At 40.2% G+C, this 15,869-nt stretch overlaps 2 protein-coding genes and 1 non-coding gene across 3 annotated transcripts in view; 1 reads left to right on the top strand and 2 right to left on the bottom strand.

Moving 5' to 3' along the window:
• Positions 1-1,657, top strand: part of LOC143293047 (sensorin-A-like) — an 82,053-nt gene extending 80,396 nt beyond the window's left edge. The window contains exon 5 of the mRNA XM_076603877.1: positions 225-1,657. Coding sequence (XP_076459992.1) covers positions 225-259 — 35 coding nt within the window. The 3' untranslated portion in view covers positions 260-1,657. The remainder of the gene's footprint in view (positions 1-224) is intronic.
• LOC143293046 (beclin-1-like) overlaps positions 1-15,869 on the bottom strand; it is a 35,777-nt gene that overhangs the window by 333 nt on the left and 19,575 nt on the right. The window contains exons 13-16 of the mRNA XM_076603876.1: positions 15,222-15,264; positions 13,216-13,310; positions 10,689-10,814; positions 1-294 (exon numbers count right to left, since the gene is read on the bottom strand). The exon at positions 1-294 is cut by the window's left edge and continues 333 nt beyond it. Coding sequence (XP_076459991.1) covers positions 10,697-10,814; positions 13,216-13,310; positions 15,222-15,264 — 256 coding nt within the window. The 3' untranslated portion in view covers positions 1-294; positions 10,689-10,696. The remainder of the gene's footprint in view (positions 295-10,688; positions 10,815-13,215; positions 13,311-15,221; positions 15,265-15,869) is intronic.
• LOC143293181 (5S ribosomal RNA) lies at positions 15,643-15,761 on the bottom strand. The gene has a single exon (XR_013056736.1). It is a non-coding gene; the product is annotated as a 5S ribosomal RNA (ribosomal RNA).

Raw genomic sequence — 15,869 nt, 5'->3', positions numbered from 1 at the left:
TAAAAGACATTTGTGTTTTCTCAACTTTTATGTGACATTTTTGTGTATTTGGAAATGTTTGTAATCCTCCATACTGCAATAGGAGTGAAAGGGTGATGAAAACTTGAAACTTGTATGTACGTGTGTGTGTTGTGTGTCTGTTTGCCGTGTAAGACTCTTATGATCAACGTACCTGAAATAATATTTTTGTTTTACTCATTACATTTCTCTTCTCTTTTTTTCAGGCGATGGTTACGTGTCAGTCAGTGAGTTGCTGTGACGTCAGATCTCTGCATGACGTGTGCCTTTCCTCGCCTGTAAATGAGAAAAAAACTGACATCACTTTTTGACGTCATCTAGCCAAGTGGGAAAGCAAAAAGGAGAAGAATGACTGAAAGCTGGGAGACTGGTGAACCGAGGTTAGTGGGACGATGCTGGACTTCTTTTGTGTGTGAAACAAGAAAGAGTGGAGTCTTTGCGATAGTTACTTAACCGAATAACAATTTTAAAAGCCTATACATTTGGAAAAATAAATAAAAAACTTTATTATTACTTAACAAAATTAAATCATTCTTATGAATTAAAAGAGGAAAAAAAACACTTTTTTTTTAATGTAATTTTATCAGTTCCTCGCTACCAATTTAAATCGAAATATAAAGAGCTCTAATATTTAATATATTTTCACTTTATGAGTTCCTAATTCCATTAATAAAAGAGAAGGTAAAATTATTGTATTATTGCTCAGACGAGAAAAATATGAATTAAAAACAAACAGTGGGTTTTTATCGGTTTAACAACAACTATTACTACTACTACTGCTGCTGCTACTATAATAATAATAATAACAATATATTCATATGGCGCTAACATCGCTTATTTCACACACATGTATAACTCACATTCAGAGGAAGAAAGGCAAGACTTATAACACATGTGTATGAAAAATTTGAAGAACTGTAGACAAGATGTAGGGAGGGAAGGGGAGAGTTGTTTTGGAAACAGTTAGGTTTAAGGCCAGACTTGAAATTAAAGAGCTGAGTGAAGTCGTTGACGAAACGAGAAAAAAAAGGGAGATCATTCCAGAAGGCCGAACTTTATTCTTGTTGGCAATACATAGCATGGTAAGGGAATTATTACAGCTGAAGTGGTAACCTCTTCTCTCTCCCGCACTGTGTGTTGGTACAGATCGTTTTAAGTATCATTCTGATGAGAATGTTTCATTTTTGTCTGAAGAAAAAAAAAAGTCACCTGTTTGTGTGGTCCTTTTCTGACTGTTGCTAAGTTTCATAAATTTTATACTCATTCACCAAAACTTGTCACAAATTTTTAAAAAAAGAAAGGGGGCCAGAGGGGGTTGGGAGGCATAACGAATACATTCATCACACTTTCAAATTCAGTTGTCAGATCCGAAAGAGTTTTGAATCTTATGATGGACATGAATTTCAAGAGAAACTTGAGGGGAACGTGATTTCGGTTGGGTAATGTCAAAATGGCGGAAGGAGAGGATTGGGCCCCAGCCTTCCTATACTGAGCCCAAGACAGTGGATATGAATGAACTCACTGCCTCAATGGCTGTGAAAGACCATGGGACGAATAACCTAAATTTATTCCTTTGGAAGAGAAAAACTTTTTTTTTAAATTTGACTTTATTTATTTAGTCGGTTTAAATCCAACCCCCTCCCTTCATCCCACCCTCCCAACCTCACTGACAAAACAGCAAATCCTTTGTCCTCATCTTTTTTTAAAATTTATTTTATTTCATTATCTTCATTTTTTTATCCATGCAAATGAATTACCTTGTCCCCAGTCATTCTCCCTTAAAACATGGGAGATTACTCAAACCACCTCCTCGTTTTCAAGTCTCTTTTCCTTATTATTCTCCCTTAAAACAAAGGAGATTATTCAGACCTCATCCTCATATTCAAGTCTTTTTTTCCCCTTAAAACAAAGAGAATGTTCAAACGTCCTTCCCACTCAAGTCTTTTTTTTTCCCTCTTGTCATCTCTTTTAGAACAAGGGAGATGATTCCGACCTCCTTGTATTCCTTTTTTTCCCCTGGTCAGTCTCCTTTAGAACAAGGGAGATGATGCAGACCTTCTTGTAATCAATTCCTTTTTTCTGTAATTCTCTCTTAAAGCAAGGGAGATGATTCCGACCTTCTCATTCAAGTCTTTTTTCTTCTTCTTTTTTTTCTATGTCATGTTCCCTTAGAAGAGGGGAGATGATTCAGACTGAGCCACAGTGCAGCTATGTACATATCTAAGAAAAAAAAATGTGTGAAAAAGATTCACTTGCTCTTTTTGGGGGGTGAATCTTGATCAGCCTAGGTCTTACATAATTGTTCTCAATGTCAGACTGAAACAGGGTGGGTCCAATTGCTTTAAAGGTCAAAAATAGAAGAAAAAAAAGTTTCTAAGTATTGATACATGTCACACTCTGACACATGGCAAATATCAGACAAATATTTACATGTATCAGAAACGAACAAGGATCAGTGTGAGCAATTTGTTTTCAAAGCTGTATCTGCAGGAACAGAGAATGAAAAAGGCAGTGTGTGTAAATGAAAAAGAAACAATGAAATCATTAAAAATAAAATAATAAAAATAAAGGGACTCATTGATAAACACCAGAACTGAATTTTTTTTTTTTTTTTTTTTTTTTTAAGCTGCACTTCTTCCTTAAAATTTAACTTTATTTCTCCCATTTTGCTCTTAATGTGTGACTTATGTTAAAACTACTCACACTGATTCCCCACCCACGCCCCCCTCCTCCCATACACACATCTTTGTTGCAGTATTCACTCTGCTGCCTTTGTTCCCTAAAAGTCTATTTAAAAGGTGACAGTAAAGGAAAATGAAAGACCAAGGATCTTTGACTTACTGTGTATAAAAAAAAAAACAACTAAACAAACCCTGTAATAATAAAATGGCATGCCAGATGGCAGCCGAAAGCCACACTATAAATAACAGCATTTATTTCTTGAGTGTACAACTGAAAATTCTTCTATCAATACAAAGAAAACGTTTAAGGGAAAATGTATCAGCGAATTCATGCTGGTCAAAGACTTTGAAAAGCACTCTGACGAAGAAGAGAGCATCAGAAAGCCCATCTCATCACACTGGATGTATCTGATGACGACGACAGGATGAGATATGCTGAGATCTGGGCGTCCCACTAGAAGCATCTGAAGGAGCAGAGCTGAAGTCTAGTTACTACCACGAATGTCATGAGCACTGAATGAGGAATGGATCTGGTGGATTTCAAACCTCTGAATGAGGTATGGCACTGATTTGTTTTGCAACTCTTCTATCAGGCACATTTGTAAAGATGTCTTTGCTTTCAAATACTGTGCAGTTTAACCTGCCGGCTTTTTTTTTCTGGAATCATCACAAATAAATGTGATCAAAAGGAAGAAAGTGTGTGTGTGTGTGTGTGTGTATGTGTGTGTGTGTGTGTTTGTGTGTGTTCATACAACAAAGAGCATGCACAGCTTCTGGTAAGTTGAAAACCTTTGGGGTCCTTAGGACTCTTATATCACACAACTATAGGGTCCCAGACTACTTCAGAGGATCACTCTAATGCTGCACATTCTAATCTAATCTGTATTGCTGCACAAATACAAACTCTTCTTTGTAGTAGATTATCCTTTTCATGATTTTTACTCTTTATCAGTTTATGTGTTCATTCTTGACATTTTTAGAACATCTTAGGGTCTCTGTTGATGAACATGGAATGCATCCATTCCATCTGCAATGCATCATTAATGCAGATTTGTGCATCTCTACCACAAGCCCTGGCATGTAAGCAGTTACGTGTAAAACACACACATACATACACTGAGTGCAAAAGCAGATATTCTGCTTTTTTTCACCCCATAGGATCCATACATTGCATGCACACCAGAAATCCAAGCCGTTACTGGTTTAAAGAACGCTGTTTTTAGCTACAGCAAGAATAAACACATTTCAACAACTCTTGTTTCAACCAACAGGAGTAATAAACACAACTGTATACATCACTGTACATCAGTGTTGAAACATTTTTGGTGATGGGAAATAAACACAGTGTAGGGCATGGCATCAAATTCAAATGATGTTGCTCTCAGCCCAGTTGACTGCAAAAAAAAAAAAGCCATTTACACCCACACTTGCACACAACAGCATAAGGTTCATTTTCTTATGGAGGCGTCACAGCCTTCAGACAAACCCATAAAGGCTACACCACTATCTGCATAACCCAGCGTGCTTAGTCCGGCCTGGAGTTCATCATATATGTTTGTGTATACCTGTCAGAGTGGATTTCTTCTACAGAATTTTGCCAGAGGACAACACTCGTTGCCATGGTTTCTTTTTTCAGTGCGCCAAGTGTGTGCAGCACATGGGACCTCTGTTTATCATTTCACGCGAATAACTAGACGCTCAGTTTGATTTTCCAGTCCAACCTGAGAGGAAGGGAGAGAGTGGGATTCAAACCCAGACCCTCACAGACCCTGTGTTGGCAGATAAGTGTCTTCACTCACTCAGGACGACAAGTTTTCTCCCTTGCTTTTCCCCACAGACGGCCCATTTGTAAGGGTTTGGGAAAAAAATTACAAAAAATACAAAATACTGTGTAAGAAAATGAAACTTTCAGAACTGGTTTATTACGTGTTGAGCTATTACATATAAAAAAAAATCAAATTTCTCATCTTATTTTTACAGTTTTGCCATATGTAGAAAATACTGCCAATTTTTCACCCCGAATCACCATACCCATACTCGCTTTCTGCATTGAATTTGCTTTCTTCTTCATCATCATCTTCCTCTTCAATGTCCGACCCTTCAGTTTGTAGCATTTCAAGTACTTCGGCAACCCTAAAACGTTGCCATCACTGCCTTGTTCGCTTCACAACATTCTGAGAAGAGCCCGCTTTGCTAACAGGCTGGCACGCGAGCAGACGACCGGTCAGTGACTTTGTCAGTGTGTGTGCGAGACGGGCCACACATACCAGGCTGACCAATCATACTGTTCGATTGTGGAGTGACCCAGAATAGCGCACTCTGCCTGGCTAATCACAAAATCACGTGTACAGCGCATGACAGAATTTTACTTTCAGAGAATGCTATTTTATTCCTTCGTCCGAATCCGAATCTGTTTTGTGTAGGAATGCGTGAGCATTCCTTCGTCCGGAGAGAGTTAACCATTTTACCACTTTCCTCCTTGAAGAACACATCACTGCCATGCAACAGGTCTGCCTATCAACGTTGGGCAAAAAACAAAAAGACAGTTATGATTCTCAATTTTCTGCACAAATTACACAGTTGGGCATCTCTACCAGTAGTCTGCCATTGTAAACAGAACAAAAAAAAAAAAAAAAAAACATCACAACTGTTTGAATGAAATATCCTTGTAATTTACCAGTCACAGCATGCAGAATAAATAAACCCCCCAAATATATGAATACTCTGCTTTATATAAAATTGCAGAACAGCACAAAAAAATGTTTTCCATGCACAGTCAGTTCTTTTGTGAAACACATCCAGATCATGCAATCCCCTTGCAGCTGGGCGTTCACCTGAATATTCGCAATGTTTATCACACTGCTGAGTCGAGTCTGGGTTCTGAGTCCTGTGGATTCTGAGTAACATGGATTCTTGAGTGACGTGGATGTAGACACTGTTGTTCATGAGGCTTTTAACACTGACACCACACACCTTAATGTAATAGCCTCTTTTTTTTCTTTTTTTCTTTTTTCCTTCTCTCCCTTTTTATCTGCAGGCCTAATACTATGGTCACTTGGATTTATCAAAAAATAAATAAATATAAAAGCTGAAAACAAGTCAATCCGGAAAGCAGTTCCATTTCATCTGACTTAGAGACCAATCCAGTGAGGCAATGAATGTATACTTTAAAAAGTCAAATGAGAAAAAAGAAAAAAGGAAATTGTTCATAAAAAATTACACTGCTACTCAAAACAGCTTCAACTTGAAACTGTGTGTGTTTTGCATTTCGGTGTCCGTGTGTGTGTGTGTGTGTAGGAGGAATTTTTTGTTTAATGTCCCGTCACACATATCGGTGATTGAAGACATTGTGTGTGTGTGTGTGCGTGTGTGTGTGTGTGTGTGTGTTTTGTTAATGTATGCCTGTGTGTGTGAAGGACATAACACACAAATGATCACATGAGAAATACAAACAAAACAAAATGAAAAAAAAAAAAGAGAAGAAAATCTAACAATTACGTGTTTTCTCAAAACAATTTCAGCCTGACATTAATTAAATCTGCGTGAGATTCTTCAGCAAGACAAGTCAAGACAGACCAAAGGCTGTTACCAATTGAAAAACACTATCAACAACAACTCAAGACTATTGGTTTCAATTAGAATTTGATATGCACACGGGGTATGGCATTCAATCATCACACTCCACATCTAAAAATTACAGAAAACAATGGCGGCTCACACACACACATAATCATATCCCTCCCCTCCCCCCCCCCCCCCCCCCCTCCCCACCATGTTTTTCTAATATGCAAGGAGAGAAAGGCAGTAATAAATATCAATAATAATAAGAATAATGCTAGAAATCGATTACCAACACAACACTAGCAACAACATAGTAAAATAAATAAATAAATACAATGAAACAAATAGCCTGTCATATGTTTACACACACACACACAAAACACACAATTTAAGTTAGCTATATTTGTCAAAAGAGTTACTATAAAACTACTTAACAGAACTGAAATTTGGATAGGGCAATAAAAACCTAATGTGTTGTAAAAAAAAAAAAAAAAAAAAAAATCCCTGAAAAACAGAAGTCTACAACATCATGAAGATGGTCATGCTTCTTCCCTGAGTCTGAAGGAGTGTTCAAAAAAAAAAAAAGATTACAGATTCCCCAGCCCTGTATGGAGCAGTGAATTCCATTCACAGGGTGTGAGGGCTTGGCGTAAGAAGGCAGGGGCCCAATCCTCTCCTTCTGCTGTTTGAATCTTTCCCCCAACTGACGTCAGGTACCCATGCACACCTGGTTGCAGTGAGGAAAATCAGAGAAAAGTGCATTTCCCAAGGATACAACACCGTGCCAAAACGGAGCCTCAGACTCTGATCAATGCTGAACACCTCACCACTTGGCTATGAAGGTGTGTGATAACAGTAACTGAAGACAATGACAACAATTATCAATTTCAACGGTGAGATCAACACATCGATAATACTGGATCGTATTTATGTCTTCCCCTTTCTTGGAAGTGTCAGAAACAGCTACAAAAATCATTTAAACAATCTAGAAAATGTAATATGAACTGTAATAATAAAAGACTGGAAACATTTTGATTACAAGGACAGCAATCAGAAAAGAAACTGACAAAGAGAATAAGAAAACAAGAACAATAAAGGAACAACACAGCATAATCCACTGCTTAGTTTTTATTTTCCTGGGAATGCTTTGTTTTCTTTGCTTGTTCATGCCACCATGACTGCTACGGACAAGTATGCTTGTCAGTGAAGGTCTGTCAACTGACTGAGATCAGACAGAGCTTGAGGTCAGGATGTCAGTAACTATTCTCAATTTGGACTTCTCCATCTTGGAAGTGCATTACCATTGTTCAGCAAATTAAATTACACCATTCATGAGCACACAAAAAAGAAGTAACTGCACTTCAAACTCATGTCACACTAATCTCATTTCACCTGGGTTTATTGGTTGAAGGCTGATATCCCCTGTAACTTCTTCTTCTTCTGCGTTCACTCGTATGCACACGAGTGGGCTTTTACGTGTATGACCGTTTTTACCCCACCATGTAGGCAGCCATACTCCGTTTTTGGGGGTGTGATTGCTGGGTATGTTCTTGTTTCCATAACCCACCGAACGCTGACATGGATTACAGGATCTTTAACATGCATATTTGATCTTCTGCTTGCATATACACACGAAGGGGGTTCAGGCACTAGCAGGTCTGCACATATGTTGACCTGGGAGATCGTAAAAATCTCCACCCTTTACCCACCAGGCGCCGTCACTGTGATTTGAACCCGGGACCCTCAGATTGACAGTCCAACGCTTTAACCACTCGGCTATTGCGCCCGTCATACTCTGTAACAAACGGGGTTTTTAGAGTATCATCTTCAGCAAACTTACTGTGAAGAATGTTACATCAACGGTTTATATTTACTTCAAACTGATCATGAAAAACTGAAATGAAAACAGCCTGTGAAAGATATTCATTTTTCTGGTTTCAAAAAGAAATACAACGAAAACCTGTACACTGGAAGACAAGGGGTATTAAAATCCAAAAGCTTTCTAAACCTTTCAAAACTCAACTGAGATTCACAAATCAAAATCACCAACCAAACCTCTCTGAACCTCAAAACATCAAACTGAGATCCACAAGCCACATACAGTGTTGCTAAAATGCAACCATTAATTTTGACACAGGTCTTGAGGGCCAGAGAAACCATATCAATGACAGAAGAAGAGGGTTTATAAGTCTGCAAGCAATCTATGCAGCACACTGGACCTTAAGAAGATGCACTGATATCAGTTAACCCTTACCCTGGTGCAATTCCTATAGCCACTGGTGAATTAACAGAGAACAAAAATTGAGAAAAATGGTCATATCTGAAACCATGTGTTATCTTTTTGTGTGTGCATATTTGAATAATACATATTGAATGAAAGTTGTACAGAAATGAACAAAGAACAACAAAAACATAATGTTAGAGTGTCAGTAGCAAACTGTAATTTATATGCCTGGAGAAAATGAGGGGCGACAGGTATTTTTTCAGAATGAATCTGCAGTTGACTCCACAGTCAACAACAAAAACATATTCGGTCATCACATACTTATACAGATCTCTGATTAAGAATCGAAAGTACCAATATCATCCTTGGTAGCTGTAGGTATGAGTATTCCAGGTAAGAATTCAGGTGAAAATAGGTAGAAACAGACACAAACTGCAGGTAAAAACAAAAACTTCCAAAAAATCTGAAGGCTGTGGGTTATTAGGAAAATCTTCGCCGACATTCAAAAATGCTTTGCGATCGAAAGGCATGTTGACAGTAGCATCCTCATCCCCCCCTCACTACTCCAACCCTCCTAACATCTGCCTCGAAGTCTCTGTTGTTTCGGGCCTGATCTAGGTTCATAATATCCCAAACAAGCACCACATCTTGTAAATCAACATCAACTTCTTCTTCAACTACTTCCTCAAGGTCTGGATCGGCAAAGAAATCGTCAAAAAAGGTTTTGGAAACATTGCAGTCATGTTTCATTTCTCGGAGCCACTATTTTGGACTGTGTGTGACAGCTTCGCCCAGCGTCCTTTACATCTGACACTCACTCGCTCAAATGTGCTTGAAAATGTGGAAATACAGGTTGCAGGGCCCAACTAATTACTGTTGAGTGAACTCAGAGCTAACTGCTGGTTTTCGCTTCCAAGGTAGACAACCAGAACCTCCCAAAGAGACTGACCCTGCAGTGCGACTTATGTCGCGACAAACAGTAGACGTAAAGTAGCGCGACTTATGTCGCGACAACCAGCTGACAGTAGACATAAAGTAGCGCGACTTATGTCGCGACAACCAGCTGACAGTAGACGTAAAGTAGCGCGACTTATGTCGCGACAACCAGCTGACAGTAGACGTAAAGTAGCACGACTTATGTCGCGACAACCAGCTGACAGTAGACGTAAAGTAGCGCGACTTATGTCGCGACAACCAGCTGACAGTAGACGTAAAGTAGCGCGACTTATGCCGCGACAACCAGCTGACAGTAGACGTAAAGTAGCGTGACTTATGTCGCGACAACCAACTGACAGTAGACGTAAAGTAGCACGACTTATGTCGCGACAACCAGCTGACAGTAGACGTAAAGTAGCGCGACTTATGTCACGACAACCAGCTGACAGTAGACGTAAAGTAGCATGACTTATGTCGCGACAGCCAGCTGACAGTAGACGTAAAGTAGCGCGACTTATGTCGTGACAACCAGCTGACAGTAGACGTAAAGTAGCAGGACTTATGTTGTGACAACCAGCTGACAGTAGACATAAAGTAACGCTACTTATGTTGTGACAGCCAGCTGACAGTAGACGTAAAGTAGCGCGACTTATGTCGCGACAACCAGCTGACAGTAGACGTAAAGTAGCGCGACTTATGTCGCGACAGCCAGCTGACAGTAGACATAAAGTAGCATGACTTATGTCGCGACAGACAGCTGACAGTAGACGTAAAGTAGCACGACTTATGTCACGACAACCAGCTGACAGTAGACGTAAAGTAGCGCGACTTATGTCGCGACAACCAGCTGACAGTAGACGTATAGTAGCGCGACTTATGTCGTGACAACCAGCTGACAGTAGACGTAAAGTAGCGCGACTTATGTCGCGACAACCAGCTGACAGTAGACGTAAAGTAGCGCGACTTATGTCGCGACAACCAGCGTGAGGGTTAAGAAAAGAAAGCTATGCTGGTTCAGCCATGTAACAAGACCCAGTGGCGTTGCAAAAACAATCCTCCCAGGAACTGGTGAGGGAGGGAGATGGAGGGGATGACAGAAAGAAACGATGTGATTAACAACACTGCAGAACGGACAGGGAAACCACTTGCAGAGACCCAGGCTTTGACACACAACCAACAGCCCTGGAGAACAGTTCTTCTGTGCAGCACCCAACGACTCCTCACAGAGCTGAGGGAGAAGAAGAAGAAGTGATGCTCTTGGCACTGACCGTTCAGTTCAGTCTGCGGTAGCGGTCTTGGCGCCGTGAGCCTGGATCCAAGACAGGCACCACTTGAGGTTGGTCAGCATGAACTTGAGGGCTTTGGTCCACTGCTCCTCACAATTAAACTGCGTCCTGAAACAGGTTCGTAAGAAAATGAACATCTTTGTTTTGCATCAGAACTGAGTTTTAGAGAAAACAAACAAACAAACAAAAAAAAAAAAAAGGCAGCGAAAATTACAATAAACAGTGTTCCCACAAATGTGACCAACAAAATTCCAGACTTTCTCCAGACCTTTTCCACACCAAACTGAACATTTTCCATACCAGCTTCAAAGCTAACTGAATTTTTTTTTTTTAAATTCGGCTGCAGCACTGAAAACAGATATCAGCAGATATCCTGTTATTGATGTTCAGTTTTCATCACTTTGGGGTGGGTTTTTTTTTGTTTGTTTGTTTTTGGTGCATTAAGCTCTTTTTTGAATGGTACTCCTCAAGTGTTTTATCATATTTTCCAAGAACTTCCCAGACCCGGAAGGGAAAAATGTAGTTTTCCAAGACTTTTCCAGCCCTGGAAAAGGTTCTCTCAGTATTTTTCCAAGATGTTTCCAGATATGCACGACTCCGAATGAACCCTTAATAAACGAGCTCTTAAAAAATATGTTGCTCAGTGACAAACAGCATGACATGTCCTTAGAATTCCACCAGACACACTTCCAGAGGTAGCCCTTCGCTGGACACCAGATGCATAAAAAAAAAAGGTATGGAGGACCAAGGGAGATGTGCTGCAGGATGGCTGAGAGAGAGAGAGAGAGAACCTGAAGGAGAGTAGCTATACATGGAAGAGGAGTGGGGTATGGGCGGGGGGTGGGGTTTTGGGGGAGGGGGAGGGGTCAAATTTGCAAGAGACAGCACAAGACACAGACAACAGTGGAGATTTCTGGTGACACAAAGAGGATAAAGATAACTGTATTCTGTTCTTGGTTTGTTTTTTTTTGGGGGGGGAGGCAAGGGGGCGTGGGGTGTGTGTGTTTTATTTTGTTTGTTGACATTGTTGTTTGTTCTTTTGTGTGTGCGTGTGTATGTGTGTGAGAATTAAGTGTTTGTGTATGTGTGTGAGAGTGCAGTGTGGGTGTGTGTGAGAGAGAGAGAGAGAGAGTGCCTGTGTGTGTGCATGAATGCGTGTATATGTACATGTGTGTTTATGTTTTCTTTTCTTTCTTTCTTTTTTTTTTTTTTTTAATTCTCACACAACATGAATAATAATAATAATAATAATGGTACTTATATAGCGCTAAATCTTGTGCATAAACAAATCAAAGCGCTTTCGCACCAGTCATTCTCACGCAAGCATAACTCTAAAACTGAAAAAAAAAAAAAAAAAAAAAAAAATCTAAAAAGACAAGGAAGAGGCAGGGAAGGGAGGCAATTTTGGGAAGAGGTGGGTTTTAAGGCCAGACTTGAAAGAGCTGAGTGTGGAGACTTGACGAAGCGAAAGAGGAAGTTCATTCCAATTGCAAGGTCCAGAGACAGAGAAAGAACGGTGGCCAACAGTCGAGAGTTTGAATCTGGGTATGTGTAAGTGGAGTGGATCCGAAGCTGATCGTAATGAGCGAGATGGAGTGTAGAGGTGAAGGCAGCCACAGAGATAGGAAGGGGCTGATTTGTGAATACATTTGTAGCATAGAGTGCTGATCTTGTACTTTATTCGGTGTGAGACAGGGAGCCAGTGGAGATGTTGCAAAAGAGGAGTGGTGTGCTCAGATCTTTTCTTTCTGAGGACGAGTCGGGCAGCAGAATTTTGTATGCGCTGAAGGGACTGAATGGATGAGGCAGACAAACCAGACAATAGAGAGTTACAGTAGACAAGGCGAGAGAGAATGAGAGAAACGACAAGTCTAGATGTTGCGTCAGTGGACAGATATTTCCGGATGGAACTGATGCGCCGCAGTTGATAGTAGCAGGATTGACATGTCTGATTGATAAATGTTTGCATGGACAGTGTGTTGTCAAGGACAACGCCGAGGTTCCTGACTGAAGTGGACAGAGGGATGGATGTACTGCCAAGTTTGATTGTATTAGTTGTAATGGAAGAGAGTTTTTGTTTAGTTCCTACGATCATTGCTTCTGTTTTGTCCGCGTTCAATTGTAACTTATTTAGAGTCATCCAATTTTGAATATCCAGGAAGCAGTTAGATGTTTCTTGCAAGAGCGACAACAGTTTTTCAGGTGTATCACTCTTCTGGAGTTGAGTGTCATCAGCATAAGAATGATGACTGACATTATGGCGGTTGATAATTTCAGCGAGAGGAGCAGTGTACAGTGTGAAGAGCACTGGGCCTAAAACAGATCCCTGTGGGACTCCATGTTCAATTTTAACGGGTTCAGACTAAATAATAAATGAATAAACAAAATGGATAAACAAAATGGTAATATGCAACTTTTTTTCTCTTTTTTTTCTTTTGAGAATTAAAAAATAACACTGACAAATCAAGAAAGAAACCCGAGAAATACACAATCCCTTCGCCTCACTCACTTGACGGAGAAGGAGTTGTGCGTCTCTCTGTCCTGCAGTCGGTCCTTCTCAATGACGTAGGGCATGTTGTTGCCATCGTGGATCTTCTTCCACAGCTGTGGTTCAAACACAAACATTTACAATCATCACACATCTTGCCGTCAGTGGTTCAAACACAAACATTTACAATCATCACACATCTTGCCGTCAGTGGTTCAAACACAAACATTTACAATCATCACACATCTTGCTGTCAGTGGTTCAAACACAAACATTTACAATCATCACACATCTTGCCGTCAGTGGTTCAAACACAAACATTTACAATCCTCACACATCTTGCCATCAGTGGTTTAAACACAAACATTTATAATCCACACATCTTGCCGTCAGTGGTTCAAACACAAACATTTACAATCATCACACATCTTGCCGTCAGTGGTTCAAACAAACATTTACAATCCACACATCTTGCCGTCAGTGGTTCAAACAAACATTTACAATCATCACACATCTTGCCGTCAGTGGTTCAAACAAACATTTACAATCCACACATCTTGCCGTCAGTGGTTCAAACACAAACATTTACAATCATCACACATCTTGCTGTCAGTGGTTCAAACACAAACATTTACAATCATCACACACCTTGCCGTCAGTGGTTCAAACACAAACATTTACAATCATCACACATCTTGCTGTCAGTGGTTCAAACACAAACATTTACAATCCACACACCTTGCTGTTAGTGGTTCAAACAAACATTTACAATCCACACACCTTGCTGTTAGTGATTCAAACACGAACATTTACAATCCTCACACGTCAAAAAGCGGGGCAAGCCGATAGGCCTAGTTTGCATCAGTTTGACACAGTACAATACATGACACCAAAACAAACATTTACAATCATCACACATCTTGCATCTTGTCATCAGTGCTTCCATCGGCTTTCCCTTGTATATCACAGAAAATGAAACAATGCCATGCATGTATAAGACTTTTGTTTTTCAGTGTCTCAGAGTTAAAGAATATCTGTTAGACTGGGTTTTTTTCACTGTCTGAAATCTGAATAATATTTAAATAATGAAGCTGTTTAGAAAGGTAAACAATCACAAATATCCAATGTTTTTTTGTTTTTGTTTTGTCTTGCTCAAAAGTTTTATATTCACAAAAAAAGCTTTACAAAAAGAGAAAAATAATAAATGTTGAAAAGAATCTGAAAGATTCCTTGAGTAAGTGATTTTGAACTCTTGATTCTATATACAAAAAAGGAGACAGTTGGGTTTTTTTTTGTGTGTGTGTGTGTGTGTGTGTGTGTGCACGCGTGCATGTGTGTGTGCATGCGTGCATGCATGTGTGTGTGTGTGAGATGTTTTTCTCTAGAATCATATCTGCAAGTGAGTAAAATAATACTGGCTGAATCAGGTCCGTTCGATGTTAAGACTTCTGATCCAGTGTTCAGCAGTGACCAGAGTTCGAAGCCCTGTTTTAGCAAGGTGGTGTGCGTCCTTGGGAGAAAGTCACTTCACTCTCATTCTCCTTACTCCCCAAAATGCAAAATGGGCACCTGACTTTGGTTGGGGAAGGTGTTAAAACAGCAGTGGAAGGAGACCACTGGGACCCACCTTCATCTGCCGAACGCTAGACACGGTGGTTGTGAATTCAATGCCCTGATGGCCTAAAAGGCTGGGCCGTATGGGACCTGTATCTTTTTTGCCTTTAAAGGAAATTTTCTTTCTAACATACTTACCATGACCCACCAGTGCAGACACCGGCAGGGGTCTGATTCCTGTCCTGTGCAAACTACTACCCATCTATGGGGAGAAAACGGAAGTAGCTACAGCTGATAACCTCCCGAAGTAGGTTACCTCCACTTTGCATATTTTTTTGTAACAAATTACACCTGAAAGACTTGTTTTGTTATCCGGTTTACATCGTGAGAATATCTGTCATAACATATTTCAAATGAAGTCCGATATCAGGAAATACGTTCGCACCAAGCACAAAAAAGATGCAATCACTCACCTGCTCTAGGCAGTTTAGGAAGGCAGCCATACCCTGATCAAATCTGCAAAAACCATCAGTATTATGTTCATAACTGTAGTGGATTTTACTGCTGGATCTACTTTGATACTAAAACAAATACATTTACAGACAGAAAAAAAAAAGAAGTTATGCTGCACTGTGTGACGTGATCTCCTCAGTGAAAGCAACTGGAATTTCGCACACAGAAATCTGTTATGTCAAAAAGGAATTCAATAAAATTCAATGCAAAGCAGTACCATGTAAATACAGTACAGTCCAGTACATTACAGTTTCAGTTTCAGTAGTTCAAGGAGGCATCACTGCGTTCCGACAAATCCATATACGCTACACCACATCTGCCAAGCAGATGCCTGACCAGCAGCGTAACCCAACGCGCTTAGTCAGGCCTTGAGAAAAGGGTTGCCAACAGCACCCGGTGTTCCCAGTCGGTCACCCATCCAAGTACTAACCGGGCCTGACGCTGCTTAACTTCGGTGATCAGACGAGAACCGGTGTTTTCAACGTGGTATGGCCGTTGGCAAAATGTGGTGAGTGGTCAATATGGAAAGTGATATTCTACTAATCGTCTCCGACAGTTAAGCCACAGTTCCGCAGACCACCCGGTACCTTTACAATGTAATGTAATTC

Source organism: Babylonia areolata, chromosome 18 (assembly GCF_041734735.1).
Source record: "Babylonia areolata isolate BAREFJ2019XMU chromosome 18, ASM4173473v1, whole genome shotgun sequence".
NCBI lineage: Eukaryota > Metazoa > Mollusca > Gastropoda > Neogastropoda > Buccinidae > Babylonia > Babylonia areolata.
The sequence above is the reverse complement of the archived record's forward strand: the minus strand, read 5'-3'. Positions and strand labels throughout refer to the sequence as shown.